Genomic DNA, 12,192 nt, shown 5'->3' with positions numbered 1-12,192 from the left:
CTAGTTCTGTTCTAGTTCTGTTCTAGTTCTGTTCTAGTTCTGTTCTAGTTCTGTTCTAGTTCTGTTCTAGTTCTGTTCTAGTTCTGTTCTAGTTCTGTTCTAGTTCTGTTCTAGTTATGTTAGTTCTGTTCTAGTTCTGTTCTAGTTCTGTTCTAGTTCTGTTCTAGTTCTGTTCTAGTTCTGTTCTAGTTCTGTTCTAGTTCTGTTCTAGTTCTGTTCTAGTTCTGTTCTAGTTCTGTTCTAGTTCTGTTCTAGTTCTGTTCTAGTTCTGTTCTAGTTCTGTTCTAGTTCTGTTCTAGTTCTGTTCTAGTTCTGTTCTAGTTCTGTTCTAGTTCTGTTCTAGTTCTGTTCTAGTTCTGTTCTAGTTCTGTTCTAGTTTTTCTGTTCTGTTCTAGTTCTGTTCTAGTCTTCTGTTCTAGTTCTGTTCTAGTTCTGTTCTAGTTCTGTTCTAGTTCTGTTCTAGTTCTGTTCTAGTTCTGTTCTAGTTCTGTTCTAGTTCTGTTCGAGTTCTGTTCTAGTTCTGTTCTAGTTCTTTTCAAGTTCTGTTCTAGTTCTGTTCTAGTTATGTTCTAGTTATGTTCTAGTTATGTTCTAGTTCTGTTCTAGTTCTGTTCTAGTTCTGTTCTAGTTCTGTTCTAGTTCTGTTCTAGTTCTGTTCTAGTTCTGTTCTAGTTCTGTTCTAGTTCTGTTCTAGTTCTGTTCTAGTTCTGTTCTAGTTCTGTTCTAGTTCTGTTCTAGTTCTGTTCTAGTTCTGTTCTAGTTCTGTTCTAGTTCTGTTCTAGTTCAGTTCTAGTTCTGTTCTAGTTCTGTTCTAGTTCTGTTCTAGTTCTGTTCTAGTTCTGTTCTAGTTCTGTTCTAGTTCTGTTTCTAGTTCTAGTTCTGTTCTAGTTCTGTTCTAGTTCTGTTCTAGTTCTGTTCTAGTTCTGTTCTAGTTCTGTTCTAGTTCTGTTCTAGTTCTGTTCTAGTTCTGTTCTAGTTCTGTTCTAGTTCTGTTCTAGTTCTGTTCTAGTTCAGTTCTAGTTCTGTTCTAGTTCTGTTCTAGTTCTGTTCTAGTTCTGTTCTAGTTCTGTTCTAGTTCTGTTCTAGTTCTGTTCTAGTTCTGTTCTAGTTCTGTTCTAGTTCTGTTCTAGTTCTGTTCTAGTTCTGTTCTAGTTCTGTTCACGTTCTGTTCTAGTTCTGTTCTAGTTCTGTTCTAGTTCTGTTCTAGTTCTGTTCTAGTTCTGTTCTAGTTCTGTTCTAGTTCTGTTCTAGTTCTGTTCTAGTTCTGTTCTAGTTCTGTTCTAGTTCTGTTCTAGTTCTGTTCTAGTTCTGTTCTAGTTCTGTTTTTAGTTCTGTTCTAGTTCTGTTCTAGTTCTGTTCTAGTTCTGTTCTAGTTCTGTTCTAGTTCTGTTCTAGTTCTGTTCTAGATCTGTTCTAGTTCTGTTCTAGTTCTGTTCTAGTTCTGTTCTAGTTCTGTTCTAGTTCTGTTCTAGTTCTGTTCTAGTTCTGTTCTAGTTCTGTTCTAGATCTGTTCTAGTTCTGTTCTAGTTCTGTTCTAGTTCTGTTCTAGTTCTGTTCTAGTTCTGTTCTAGTTCTGTTCTAGTTCTGTTCTAGTTCTGTTCTAGTTCTGTTCTAGTTCTGTTCTAGTTCTGTTCTAGTTCTGTTCTAATTCTGTTCTAGTTCTGTTCTAGTTCTGTTCTAGTTCTGTTCTAGTTCTGTTCTAGTTCTGTTCTAGTTCTGTTCTAGTTCTGTTCTAGTTCTGTTCTAGTTCTGTTCTAGTTCTGTAGTTCTGTTCTAGTTCTGTTTTAGTTCTAGTTCTGTTCTAGTTTTGTTCTACTTCTGTTCTACTTCTGTTCTAGTTCTGTTCTAGTTCTGTTCTAGTTCTGTTCTATTTCAGTATTTGTGGGATATGTTTTTAGGGCCTTTTTCAGTTAATTGTCCCTTTCACCTGCCTTTTCTGCCTAACAACGAGAAGTGAAATTAATTTGCCTAAAAAAAAACAACTTCATCCAGTCCATGAAAGCTATACAAAAATAGACAGAAAGACAATCAAACGTATTGTGAGAATTGCAACTAATAGGATTTTGATGATGATGCTGCTGCTATTGATGCTGTGGACAACAAGGAGAATAGTTTTACATCTGTGTAGTTAACAAATGATTCACATGTTATTTCCCTTGACTGGTTTTTTAAACCTTGGTCATAATCATTTTTTGTGTTATAAGGATAGGGGGGTTTGAAAAGGGAGGACAGACACCCAGTTATTGTTTTAGTAGTCAGTTGGTTTCCTTCATTATGTTGTTGTATGTGTTTTTGGAGTTTCAATTGATTTTTAGTTGGTTGTCGTCCAGTAGGAATTGTTTGAAATGTTTTTTTTCTGGTTTTGGCCTAAAAGTTGTTGTAATGAATTTTTATCAAATACCAAGATTGTATGTTTTGACCCATGAAATGAGTTTTTGGGTTTTTGCTTGTTTTTGGGGAGAAAATTAATATTTTTTTTTTTGGTATTTATTACCACCGCAAATAACTTGGTCTTGTTAGAGGAATTCTAAATAGGATTCATTTATTTCAAATCTATTATTATGCTCCTCTTTTTTTCAGCAGCTTTAACAATTATAATTAATTTGTCACTAAAGTTTGTTGGTCAAATATGTAAATTGTTCAATTTTCAGCTTAAAATAAACTTTTTAGTTATTTTTTCCCTTTAAATTGTCTATAATACTTCGCCCCCTTTTTTGTTGTTGTTGTTGTTGTATTTAACACCCACTTAACACAATTATGAATATTTCTACACAAAGTCCCCACAAATCTGTTTTCAAGTATTTGGCCTTTCCCTTTTTTTTCAGCAATTTGTTACGTTTCCCACCTAGCTGGACCCACTTGTTTAAGCATATGTGTGTGTGTAAAGGTGAGTCGAGGGGCAGGGGAGGGGATACAGTGTTTTTATAATAAATTTATTTATTCATATTTTGCATTCACCATCCATATAAGCCGATTTATTTATAAAACCGCATACAAAAGCCAAAATGATCATTTGGTTTGGTTTTACTTTCAGTTTAGGATTTTTCATTTATTTTTCTGGCTCTTCATTCTCAATGTTTGTGTGTGTTTTTCTGGTCTTTTTTTTGGGGGAGAAACCTTTTTTGAGCGAATTAAAAAAAGTAATAATAAATTCATTAACAAAGTTTTATGAATATTTTTGTGTGTGCGAACAAAAATTAATTAAGAGAATTTGTAAATTGAGTTCAGGGAATTAAACTTAATACTTTTTTTTAAGGAAAAAATGTTAAAAAATCTATTTCACATTAATATCCACTAATCCACCACCTTCTCTAAGCTTTCCTTCCCCTTTAAATTATATACTTCTTATTAAACTAAACATTATTTAATATTTATAACGCTAAACAAAATATTCCACTTCATTTAAATTCCTATTAACAAATCAACCTCAAAATTTATTGCAGCATTTAAGCATTCAATGTTACCTGGTCTTATTTGAAACAATAAATCGCTTGCTTGTTGTATCAACCTGCATATGGTCAAATTTGTCTTATTGCAACATTGCTAGTCGCTTTGTTATATCTCGCATGTTTATAGTGTTAAAACCAAAAAAAAAAACGGAAATAATCTAAACATCTAAATAGTTGAACTTATTAAATTCAGAGTTAAACAGAAAATTGCAAAAGAAAACAATTATGGAAATTTATCGATACAAGCAGAATATGAAATAAACTACACTATACATCCTACAAATAGTGATTACTTTGGACTACTACTACTAGACTATATACCATATTAAAATATTAATATAGAAATTACTATAGACTAGAATATATTTACGTACTATAGAGTATACTATAGAATACACTATAGACCAGATTATAGACTAGCCTATAGCCTAGACTATAGACTTGACTATAGAATAAACTATATTCTAGACTATAAACTATACTACAAACCAGATTATAGACCAGACTATAAACTAGACTACAACTGTACTAGAATTGAACAAGAACAGAACAGAACTAGAACAGAACTAGAACAGAACTAGATCAGAACTAGAACAGAACTAGAACAGAACTAGAACGAACTAGAACAGAACTAGAACAGAACTAGAACAGAACTAGAACAGAAACTAGAACAGAACTAGAACAGAACTAGAACAGAACTAGAACAGAACTAGAACAGAACTAGAACAGAACTAGAACAGAACTAGAACAGAACTAGAACAGAACTAGAACAGAACTAGAACAGAACTAGACAGAACAGAACTAGACACAGAACTAGAACAGAACTAGAACAGAACTAGAACAGAACTAGAACAGAACTAGAACAGAACTAGAACAGAAACTAGAACAGAACTAGAACAGAACTAGAACAGAACTAGAACAGAACTAGAACAGAACTAGAACAGAACTAGAACAGAACTAGAACAGAACTAGAACAGAACTAGAACAGAACTAGAACAGAACTAGAACAGAACTAGAACAGAACTAGAACAGAACTAGAACAGAACTAGAACAGAACTAGAACAGAACTAGAACAGAACTAGAACAGAACTAGAACAGAACTAGAACAGAACTAGAACAGAACTAGAACAGAACTAGAACAGAACTAGAACAGAACTAGAACAGAACTAGAACAGAACTAGAACTAGAACAGAACTAGAACAGACCTAGAAGAATAGAATAGAACAGAACTAGAACAGAACTAGAACAGAACAGAACAGAACGACAGAACAGAACTAGAACAAGAACTAGAACTAGAACTAGAACAGAACTAGAACAGAACTAGAACATAAACTAGAACAGAACTAGAACAGAACTAGAACAGAACTAGAACAGAACTAGAACAAAACTAGAACAGAACTAGAACAGAACTAGAACAGAACTAGAACAGAACTAGAACAGAACTAGAACAGAACAGACGAACTAGAACAGAACTAGAACAGAACTAGAACAGAACAGAACTAGAACAGAACTAGAACAGAACTTAGAACAGAACTAGAACAGAAACTAGAACAGAACTAGAACAGAACTAGAACAGAACTAGAACAGAACTAGAACAGAACTAGAACAGACTAGAACAGAACTAGAACAGAACTAGAACAGAACTAGAACAGAACTAGAACAGAACTAGAACAGAACTAGAACAGAACTAGAACAGAACTAGAACAGAACTTAAACCGAACTAGAACAGAACTAGAACAGAACTAGAACTAGAACTAGAACAGAACTAGAACAGAACTAGAACAGAACTAGAACAGAACTAGAACAGAACTAGAACAGAACTAGAACAGAACTAGAACAGAACTAGAACAGAACTAGAACAGAAATAGAACAGAACTAGAACAGAACTAGAACAGAACTAGAACAGAACTAGAACAGAACTAGAACAGAACTAGAACAGAACTAGAACAGAACTAGAATAGAACTAGAACAGAATTAGAACAGAACTAGAATAGAACTAGAACAGAACTAGAACAGAACTAGAACAGAACTAGAACTGAACTAGAACTAGAACTGAACTAGAACTAAACTAGAAGTGAACTAGAAGTGAACTAGAACTAGATCAGAACTAGAACAGAACTAGAACAGAACTAGAACAGAACTAGAACAGAACTAGAACAGAACTAGAACAGAACTAGAACAGAACTAGAACAGAACTAGAACAGAACTATAACAGAACTAGAACAGAACTAGAACAGAACTAGAACAGAACATAGAACAGAACTAGAACAGAACTAGAACAGAACAGAACTAGAACAGAACTAGAACAGAACTAGAACAGAACTAGAACAGAACTAGAACAGAAATAGAACAGAACTAGAACAGAACTAGAATAGAACTAGAACAGAACTAGAACAGAACTAGAACAGAACTAGAACAGAGCTAGAACAGAACTAGAACAGAACTAGAATAGAACTAGAACTGAACTAGAACTGAACTAGAACAGAACTAGAACAGAACTAGAACAGAACTAGAACAGAACTAGAACAGAACTAGAACAGAACTAGAACAGAACTAGAATAGAACTAGAACAGAACCAGAACAGAAGTAAAACCGAACTAGAGCAGAAGTCTGCACTATGGGCTAGACTATACTCTGAGCAAACTCTTCCAAATACCTTAACTCACTTTATATACCTTAACTTTTATAAGCCGTCATATCTATTACCCACAAATCTTCAGACAAACAACATTTATCAAGTCTAAAAACAAAGTGATGCAAGTTTAAGCCAACGAACTTGTTGCTACTGCTTAACGCTTTGATGTTGCAATTGAAAAAATCACCTGCATCAAATGCAACCAGCATAAAGCTACTGCCTAACATGCAGTCAGGCAGTAGCACAAACAAATAGTTTTGCTATTTTCCAGTTGTACAAATTGAATTTCTTAAGATTTTGCCAATTTTAATTATGTGACGAGAGTGGTCTACTGACTTACTGGCCGCCCGTCTCATGATATGAAAAAGCATAAAATGTGCATGCTACGTTTGTGGCAAGTTGAGAAAAAAAAAACAAGCTTTGGTTGCATTTGTTGTATTTGTTTAGTGTTTTGACTGTGATCAGTAGTTTGCTGCTGCATTAAACGCTCTAATGGTTGGCTTTTAGCTGGTTTCACACAATTTTTTTTTTTGAGTTTTTATTTTAGGAGGTTTGATGTTGGACATGATTATTGCGACACTTCATTTTAATCGTGCTGTTTGCTTGTTTTTTGCTTTAAATTTAGTTGAAATTCAATTAAGTTAGCTGGTGTATATGTATGTGTGTATGTGTGAATGTGCATAATATTTATTTTGTTTTTATTTTCTGTCTGCAGCAAATTCTTAAACTTTAGTTTTGAAGTTGCTGCTGTCTTAAATTTTTATTTTATTTATTTAGTTTTTTCAATCACAACTTGGCAAAGTTTTATTTCAGTTAACTGGCGGCGTTTTTGGTGTAAAGTTTATTATTAAATAAAGTTCTTAAGAAAATAATAAAAACAACAAATTAAAGATTTTTGCAATAATGGCATTGAATTTTTATTATATTATTGCTGTTGTGTTTTTCTTAAGCCTTCGGGATTATGTGAAAAGTGAAGATAAATTTTTAACAGATTCGCGTAAGTGATGGAAAAGTAAAAGAAAAATTTGTTAATTTAAAAAACGGAATAAATACATAATTAAGAGAAATAAATAAACATTCACTTTACATGTTGCAATGTGCATAAGGCATGCAACACTTATAACTAACTAAAAAATACAAAACAAAAATTGCAGACAACTGTGTAAAAAGTGTTTGTAAATATTTAATAAATAATGAAGAAAACATAATTGTGGAAAAAAACTTAAAAATAATTATGTTAATTTCATATAAAATTAAAAAAAATTATTCAAAATTTTGCTTCTGATTGAGCAAGTGATAACTACAACAAACAAGTCTGACCAGTTTATATCAAAAAATTATAATTCAATATAATGCAACATAATTTGTAACTGGACTTAATATAGAATGAAACAATTGCAACATAATGTCTCATTGCTTCTGTTAATACAATTATTAGTTCTTTCGGAATTTAAACTAAACCTTTCAATATTTCCTCTTTAACAGCAGATACATCAAAGGTTGTCAGATTGCTGATAAGAACTTCACCCAATGTTCTACTGAAAGTATACAAAAGCTATTTGATAAACTAAATGGAGGGTAAGTTGTTAACTGGGACAAAAGAAGCTTAAGCTGTTAAAGACTATAGACTAGACTATAGACTGGGCTATAAACCAGGCTATAGACTAGACTATAGACTAGACTACACTATTGACTAGACTATAGACTAGTCTAGTCTATAGTCTAGTCTATGGTCTAGTCTGTAGTCTAGTCTATAGTCTAGTCTATAGTCTAGTCTATAGTCTAGTCTATAGTCTAGTCTATAGTCTAGTCTATAGTCTAGTCTATAGTCTAGTCTATAGTCTAGTCTATAGTCTAGTCTATAGTCTAGTCTATAGTCTAGTCTATAGTCTAGTCTATAGTCTAGTCTATAGTCTAGTCTATAGTCTAGTCTATAGTCTAGTCTATAGTCTAGTCTATAGTCTAGTCTATAGTCTAGTCTATAGTCTAGTCTATAGTCTAGTCTATAGTCTAGTCTATAGTCTAGTCTATAGTCTAGTCTATAGTCTAGTCTATAGTCTAGTCTATAGTCTAGTCTATAGTCTAGTCTATAGTCTAGTCTATAGACTAGTCTATAGTCTAGTCTATAGACTAGTCTATAGTCTAGTCTATAGTCTAGTCTATAGTCTAGTCTATAGTCTAGTCTATAGTCTAGTCTATAGTCTAGTCTATAGTCTAGTCTAGTCTATAGTCTAGTCTATAGTCTAGTCTATAGTCTAGTCTATAGTCTAGTCTATAGTCTAGTCTATAGTCTAGTCTATAGTCTGGTCTATAGTCTAGTCTATAATCTAGTCTATAGTCTAGTCTAGTCTATAGTCTAGTCTATAGTCTAGTCTATAGACTAGTCTATAATCTAGTCTATAGTCTAGTCTATAGACTAGTCTATAATCTAGTCTATAGTCTAGTCATAGTCTAGTCTATAGACTAGTATAGATCTAGTCTAAGTCTAGTCTATAGACTAGTCTATAGTCTCTATAGTCTAGTCTATAGTCTAGTCTATAGATAGTCTATAGTCTAGTCTATAGTCAGTCTATAGTCTAGTCTATAGTCTGTCTATAGTCTAGTCTATAGTCTAGTCTATAGTCTAGCTATAGTCTGGATATAACTAGCTATAGTCTAGTCTATAGTCTAGTCTATAGTCTAGTCTATAGTCTGTCTATAGTCTAGTCTATAGTCTAGTCTATAGTCTAGTCTATAGTCTATAGTCTATAGTCTAGTCTATAGTCTAGTCTATAGTCTAGTCTATAGTCTAGTATAGTCTAGTCTATAGTCTAGTCTATAGTCTAGTCTATAGTCTAGTCTATAGTCTAGTCTATAGTCTAGTCTATAGTCTAGTCTATAGTCTAGTCTATAGTCTAGTCTATAGTCTAGTCTATAGTCTAGTCTATAGTCTAGTCTATAGTCTAGTCTATAGTCTAGTCTATAGTCTAGTCTATAGTCTAGTCTATAGTCTAGTCTATAGTCTAGTCTATAGTCTAGTCTATAGTCTAGTCTATAGTCTAGTCTATAGTCTAGTCTATAGTCTAGTCTATAGTCTAGTCTATAGTCTAGTCTATAGTCTAGTCTATAGTCTAGTCTATAGTCTAGTCTATAGTCTCGTCTAGTCTATAGTCTAGTCTATAGTCTAGTCTATAGTCTAGTCTATAGTCTAGTCTAGTCTAGTCTATAGTCTAGTCTATAGTCTAGTCTATAGTCTAGTCTATAGTCTAGTCTAGTATAGTCTAGAGTCTATAGTCTAGTCTATAGTCTAGTCTATAGTCTAGTCTATAGTCTAGTTCTATAGTCTAGTCTATAGTCTAGTCTAGTTAGTCTATGTCTAGTATAGTCTAGTCTATAGTCTAGTCTATAGTCTAGTCTATAGTCTAGTCTATAGTCTAGTCTATAGTCTAGTCTATAGTCTAGTCTATAGTCTAGTCTATAGTCTAGTCTATAGTCTAGTCTATAGTCTAGTCTATAGTCTAGGTCTATAGTCTAGTCTATAGTCTAGTCTATAGTCTAGTCTATAGTCTAGTCTATAGTCTAGTCTATAGTCTAGTCTATAGTCTAGTCTATAGTCTAGTCTATAGTCTAGTCTATAGTCTAGTCTATAGTCTAGTCTATAGTCTAGTCTATAGTCTAGTCTATAGTCTAGTCTATAGTCAAGTCTATAGTCAGTCTATAGTCCTAGTCTATAGTCTAGTCTATAGTCTAGTCTATAGTCTAGTCTATAGTCTAGTCTATAGTCTAGTCTATAGTCTAGTCTATAGTCTAGTCTATAGTCTTGTCTATAGTCTAGTCTATAGTCTAGTCTATAGTCTTGTCTATAGACTATAGACTTGTATTATTGTGGGTCGATTTAAACTTTATATACCCATTCTTCTCACAAATTACCACATCATCTCTTCCAGGCATTCCCGGTTTGGATAGCATCAAAAGTTTCGATCCATTCTACTTGAATCGCATTAAAATTACCCAAGGCAATAGTCAGGCGATTAACTTGAAAGTCGAACTATCAAATGTAAAAATTATAGGTTTTGGTCATACCAATGTGTTGGAGAGTGCGTGAGTGAAAAGTCCTCAATCACTTTCGAACTTTTCTTATATGTTCTTAAACTTGTAGAGTCTCTTCCAAAGATTTTAGTTGGAAAACTACTTTCGTTTTACCAGTAATGAAATTACAGGGAGATTACAGTCTGTTTGGCAGAATATTGTTGATACCCTTGAATGGTAGAGGTGAAGTTTTTTTGGATGCGGGTTAGTTTATAATTGAATGAAGATACAAAAATTTAAATATTTTTACAATTTAAGAAAACATGACTGTGGTAATGCATACCAAGACCAGATTGTACGAAAAGGGAGGATTTACTTTTTACAATGTTACCAGCACCCATGTGGACTTTAAATTGGAGGGTCTAAAATCGTATTTCTCTAATCTTTTCAATGGACAAAAGCAATTGGGTGAGTATGGCTTAAATACTATAAGCACCATATAATACCACTTTTTTCCCATTCGCAGAGGACAGCACTAATAAATTCTTCAATGACAACTGGCGCATGTTAACCGATGCTTTATATACCGTCATCACCCAAACCATCCAGGATATTTTACTAGATGTTTTGAGAAAAATTTTCCACTTCATACCGGCCAATTTCTTTGTCACCGATATACCCACCTCAGAGCAGTTGTATGGTAAAGCAAAACCTAAAAAATCTTAATTAATAGTTATTCTTATCAATTGTTAAACAAATGTAAATATTTAAGCATTTTATTGCAATAAAGTGTTAAAGTAATATTAAGTAATCTATAGATTGTTGGCAGATTGTGTAATGTATATATAATGTAAATATTTCGTTAAATAAAATTCGTTAAATTACTTAATTTGGTTTAAAATCACATTATACGAAAAACTGCGCACAGCATTAATTTGTAGTGCGGGCCTATAAAAATCCTTAACCAAACACCAACGATCAATTAAGTTTTTATCCACAAACAGAATGTGTAATGTTGTTGTTCCAGCCGATATCCTCTTACAAATCAATGTGATAAAACAAGCAGGGAGGAACAAACGAGTTGGACATACTTTAGTTTACTTAAGTTCTGAACTAGAACTGAACTAGAACTGAACTAGAACTGAACTAGAACTGACTAGAACTAGAACTGAACTAGAACTGAACTAGAACTGAACTAGAACTGAACTAGAACTGAACTAGAACTGAACTAGAACTGAACTAGAACTGAACTAGAACTGAACTAGAACTGAACTAGAACTGAACTAGAACTGAACTAGAACTGAACTAGAACTGAACTAGAACTGAACTAGAACTGAACTAGAACTGAACTAGAACTGATCTAGAACTGAACTAGAACTGAACTAGAACTGAACTAGAACTGAACTAGAACTGAACTAGAACTGAACTAGAACTGAACTAGAACTGAACTAGAACTGAACTAGAACTGAACTAGAACTGAACTAGAACTGAACTAGAACTGAACTAGAACTGAACTAGAACTGAACTAGAGCTGAACTAGAACTGAACTAGAACTGAACTAGAACTGAACTGAACTAGAACTGAACTAGAACTGAACTAGAACTGAACTAGAACTGAACTAGAACTGAACTAGAACTGAACTAGAACTGAACTAGAACTGAACTAGAACTGAACTAGAACTGAACTAGAACAGAACTAGAACAGAACTAGAACAAAACTAGAACAGAACTAGAACAGAACTAGAACAGAACTAGAACAGAACTAGAACAGAACTAGAACAGAACTAGAACAGAACTAGAACAGAACTAGAACAGAACTAGAACAGAACTAGAACTGAACTAGAACAGAACTAGAATAGAACTAGAACAGAACTAGAACAGAACTAGAACAGAACTGGAACAGAACTAGAACAGAACTAGAACAGAACTAGAACAGAACTAGAACAGAACTAGAACAGAACTAGAACAGAACTAGAACAGAACTAGAACAGAACAAGAACAGAACTAGAACTGAACTAGAACAGAACTAGAACAGAACTAGAACAGAACTAGAACAGAACTAGAACAGAACTAGAACAGAACTAGAACAGAACTAGAACAG

General features: G+C 33.3%; 1 protein-coding gene across 2 annotated transcripts; it reads left to right on the top strand.

The window, feature by feature from the left end:
- The first annotated feature begins 6,823 nt into the window (after positions 1 to 6,823).
- LOC119606430 (circadian clock-controlled protein daywake) lies at positions 6,824 to 10,981 on the top strand. Of its 2 annotated transcripts, none has more exons than XM_037959944.1 (6): positions 6,824 to 7,081; positions 7,570 to 7,662; positions 10,012 to 10,164; positions 10,223 to 10,356; positions 10,411 to 10,560; positions 10,619 to 10,981. In XM_037959944.1, exons 4-6 carry the CDS (start codon positions 10,272 to 10,274, stop codon positions 10,816 to 10,818), a joined length of 435 nt encoding a protein of 144 aa, XP_037815872.1. In that variant the 5' UTR covers positions 6,824 to 7,081; positions 7,570 to 7,662; positions 10,012 to 10,164; positions 10,223 to 10,271; the 3' UTR covers positions 10,819 to 10,981. The 2 variants fall into 2 exon arrangements, with proteins under 2 accessions (XP_037815872.1, XP_037815873.1); XM_037959945.1 differs by having other exon boundaries at positions 6,863 to 7,081; positions 7,573 to 7,662.
- Positions 10,982 to 12,192: the final 1,211 nt, after the last annotated feature.

Source organism: Lucilia sericata, unplaced genomic scaffold, assembly GCF_015586225.1.
Source record: "Lucilia sericata isolate MDLA Ls3-8-SP2 unplaced genomic scaffold, ASM1558622v1 Contig000584F_arrow, whole genome shotgun sequence".
In the NCBI taxonomy this organism is placed as follows: domain Eukaryota; kingdom Metazoa; phylum Arthropoda; class Insecta; order Diptera; family Calliphoridae; genus Lucilia; species Lucilia sericata.
The sequence above is the reverse complement of the archived record's forward strand: the minus strand, read 5'-3'. Positions and strand labels throughout refer to the sequence as shown.

Bases quoted from the DNA above. Each gene is read 5' to 3' on its own strand.
- LOC119606430 (XM_037959944.1), top strand. From the start codon at position 10,272: ATGAAATTACAGGGAGATTACAGTCTGTTTGGCAGAATATTGTTGATA. The intron at 10,357-10,410 runs GTTAGTTTATAA...TTACAATTTAAG, and splicing joins TGAAGTTTTTTTGGATGCGG to AAAACATGACTGTGGTAATG. The intron at 10,561-10,618 runs GTGAGTATGGCT...TCCCATTCGCAG, and splicing joins CAATGGACAAAAGCAATTGG to AGGACAGCACTAATAAATTC.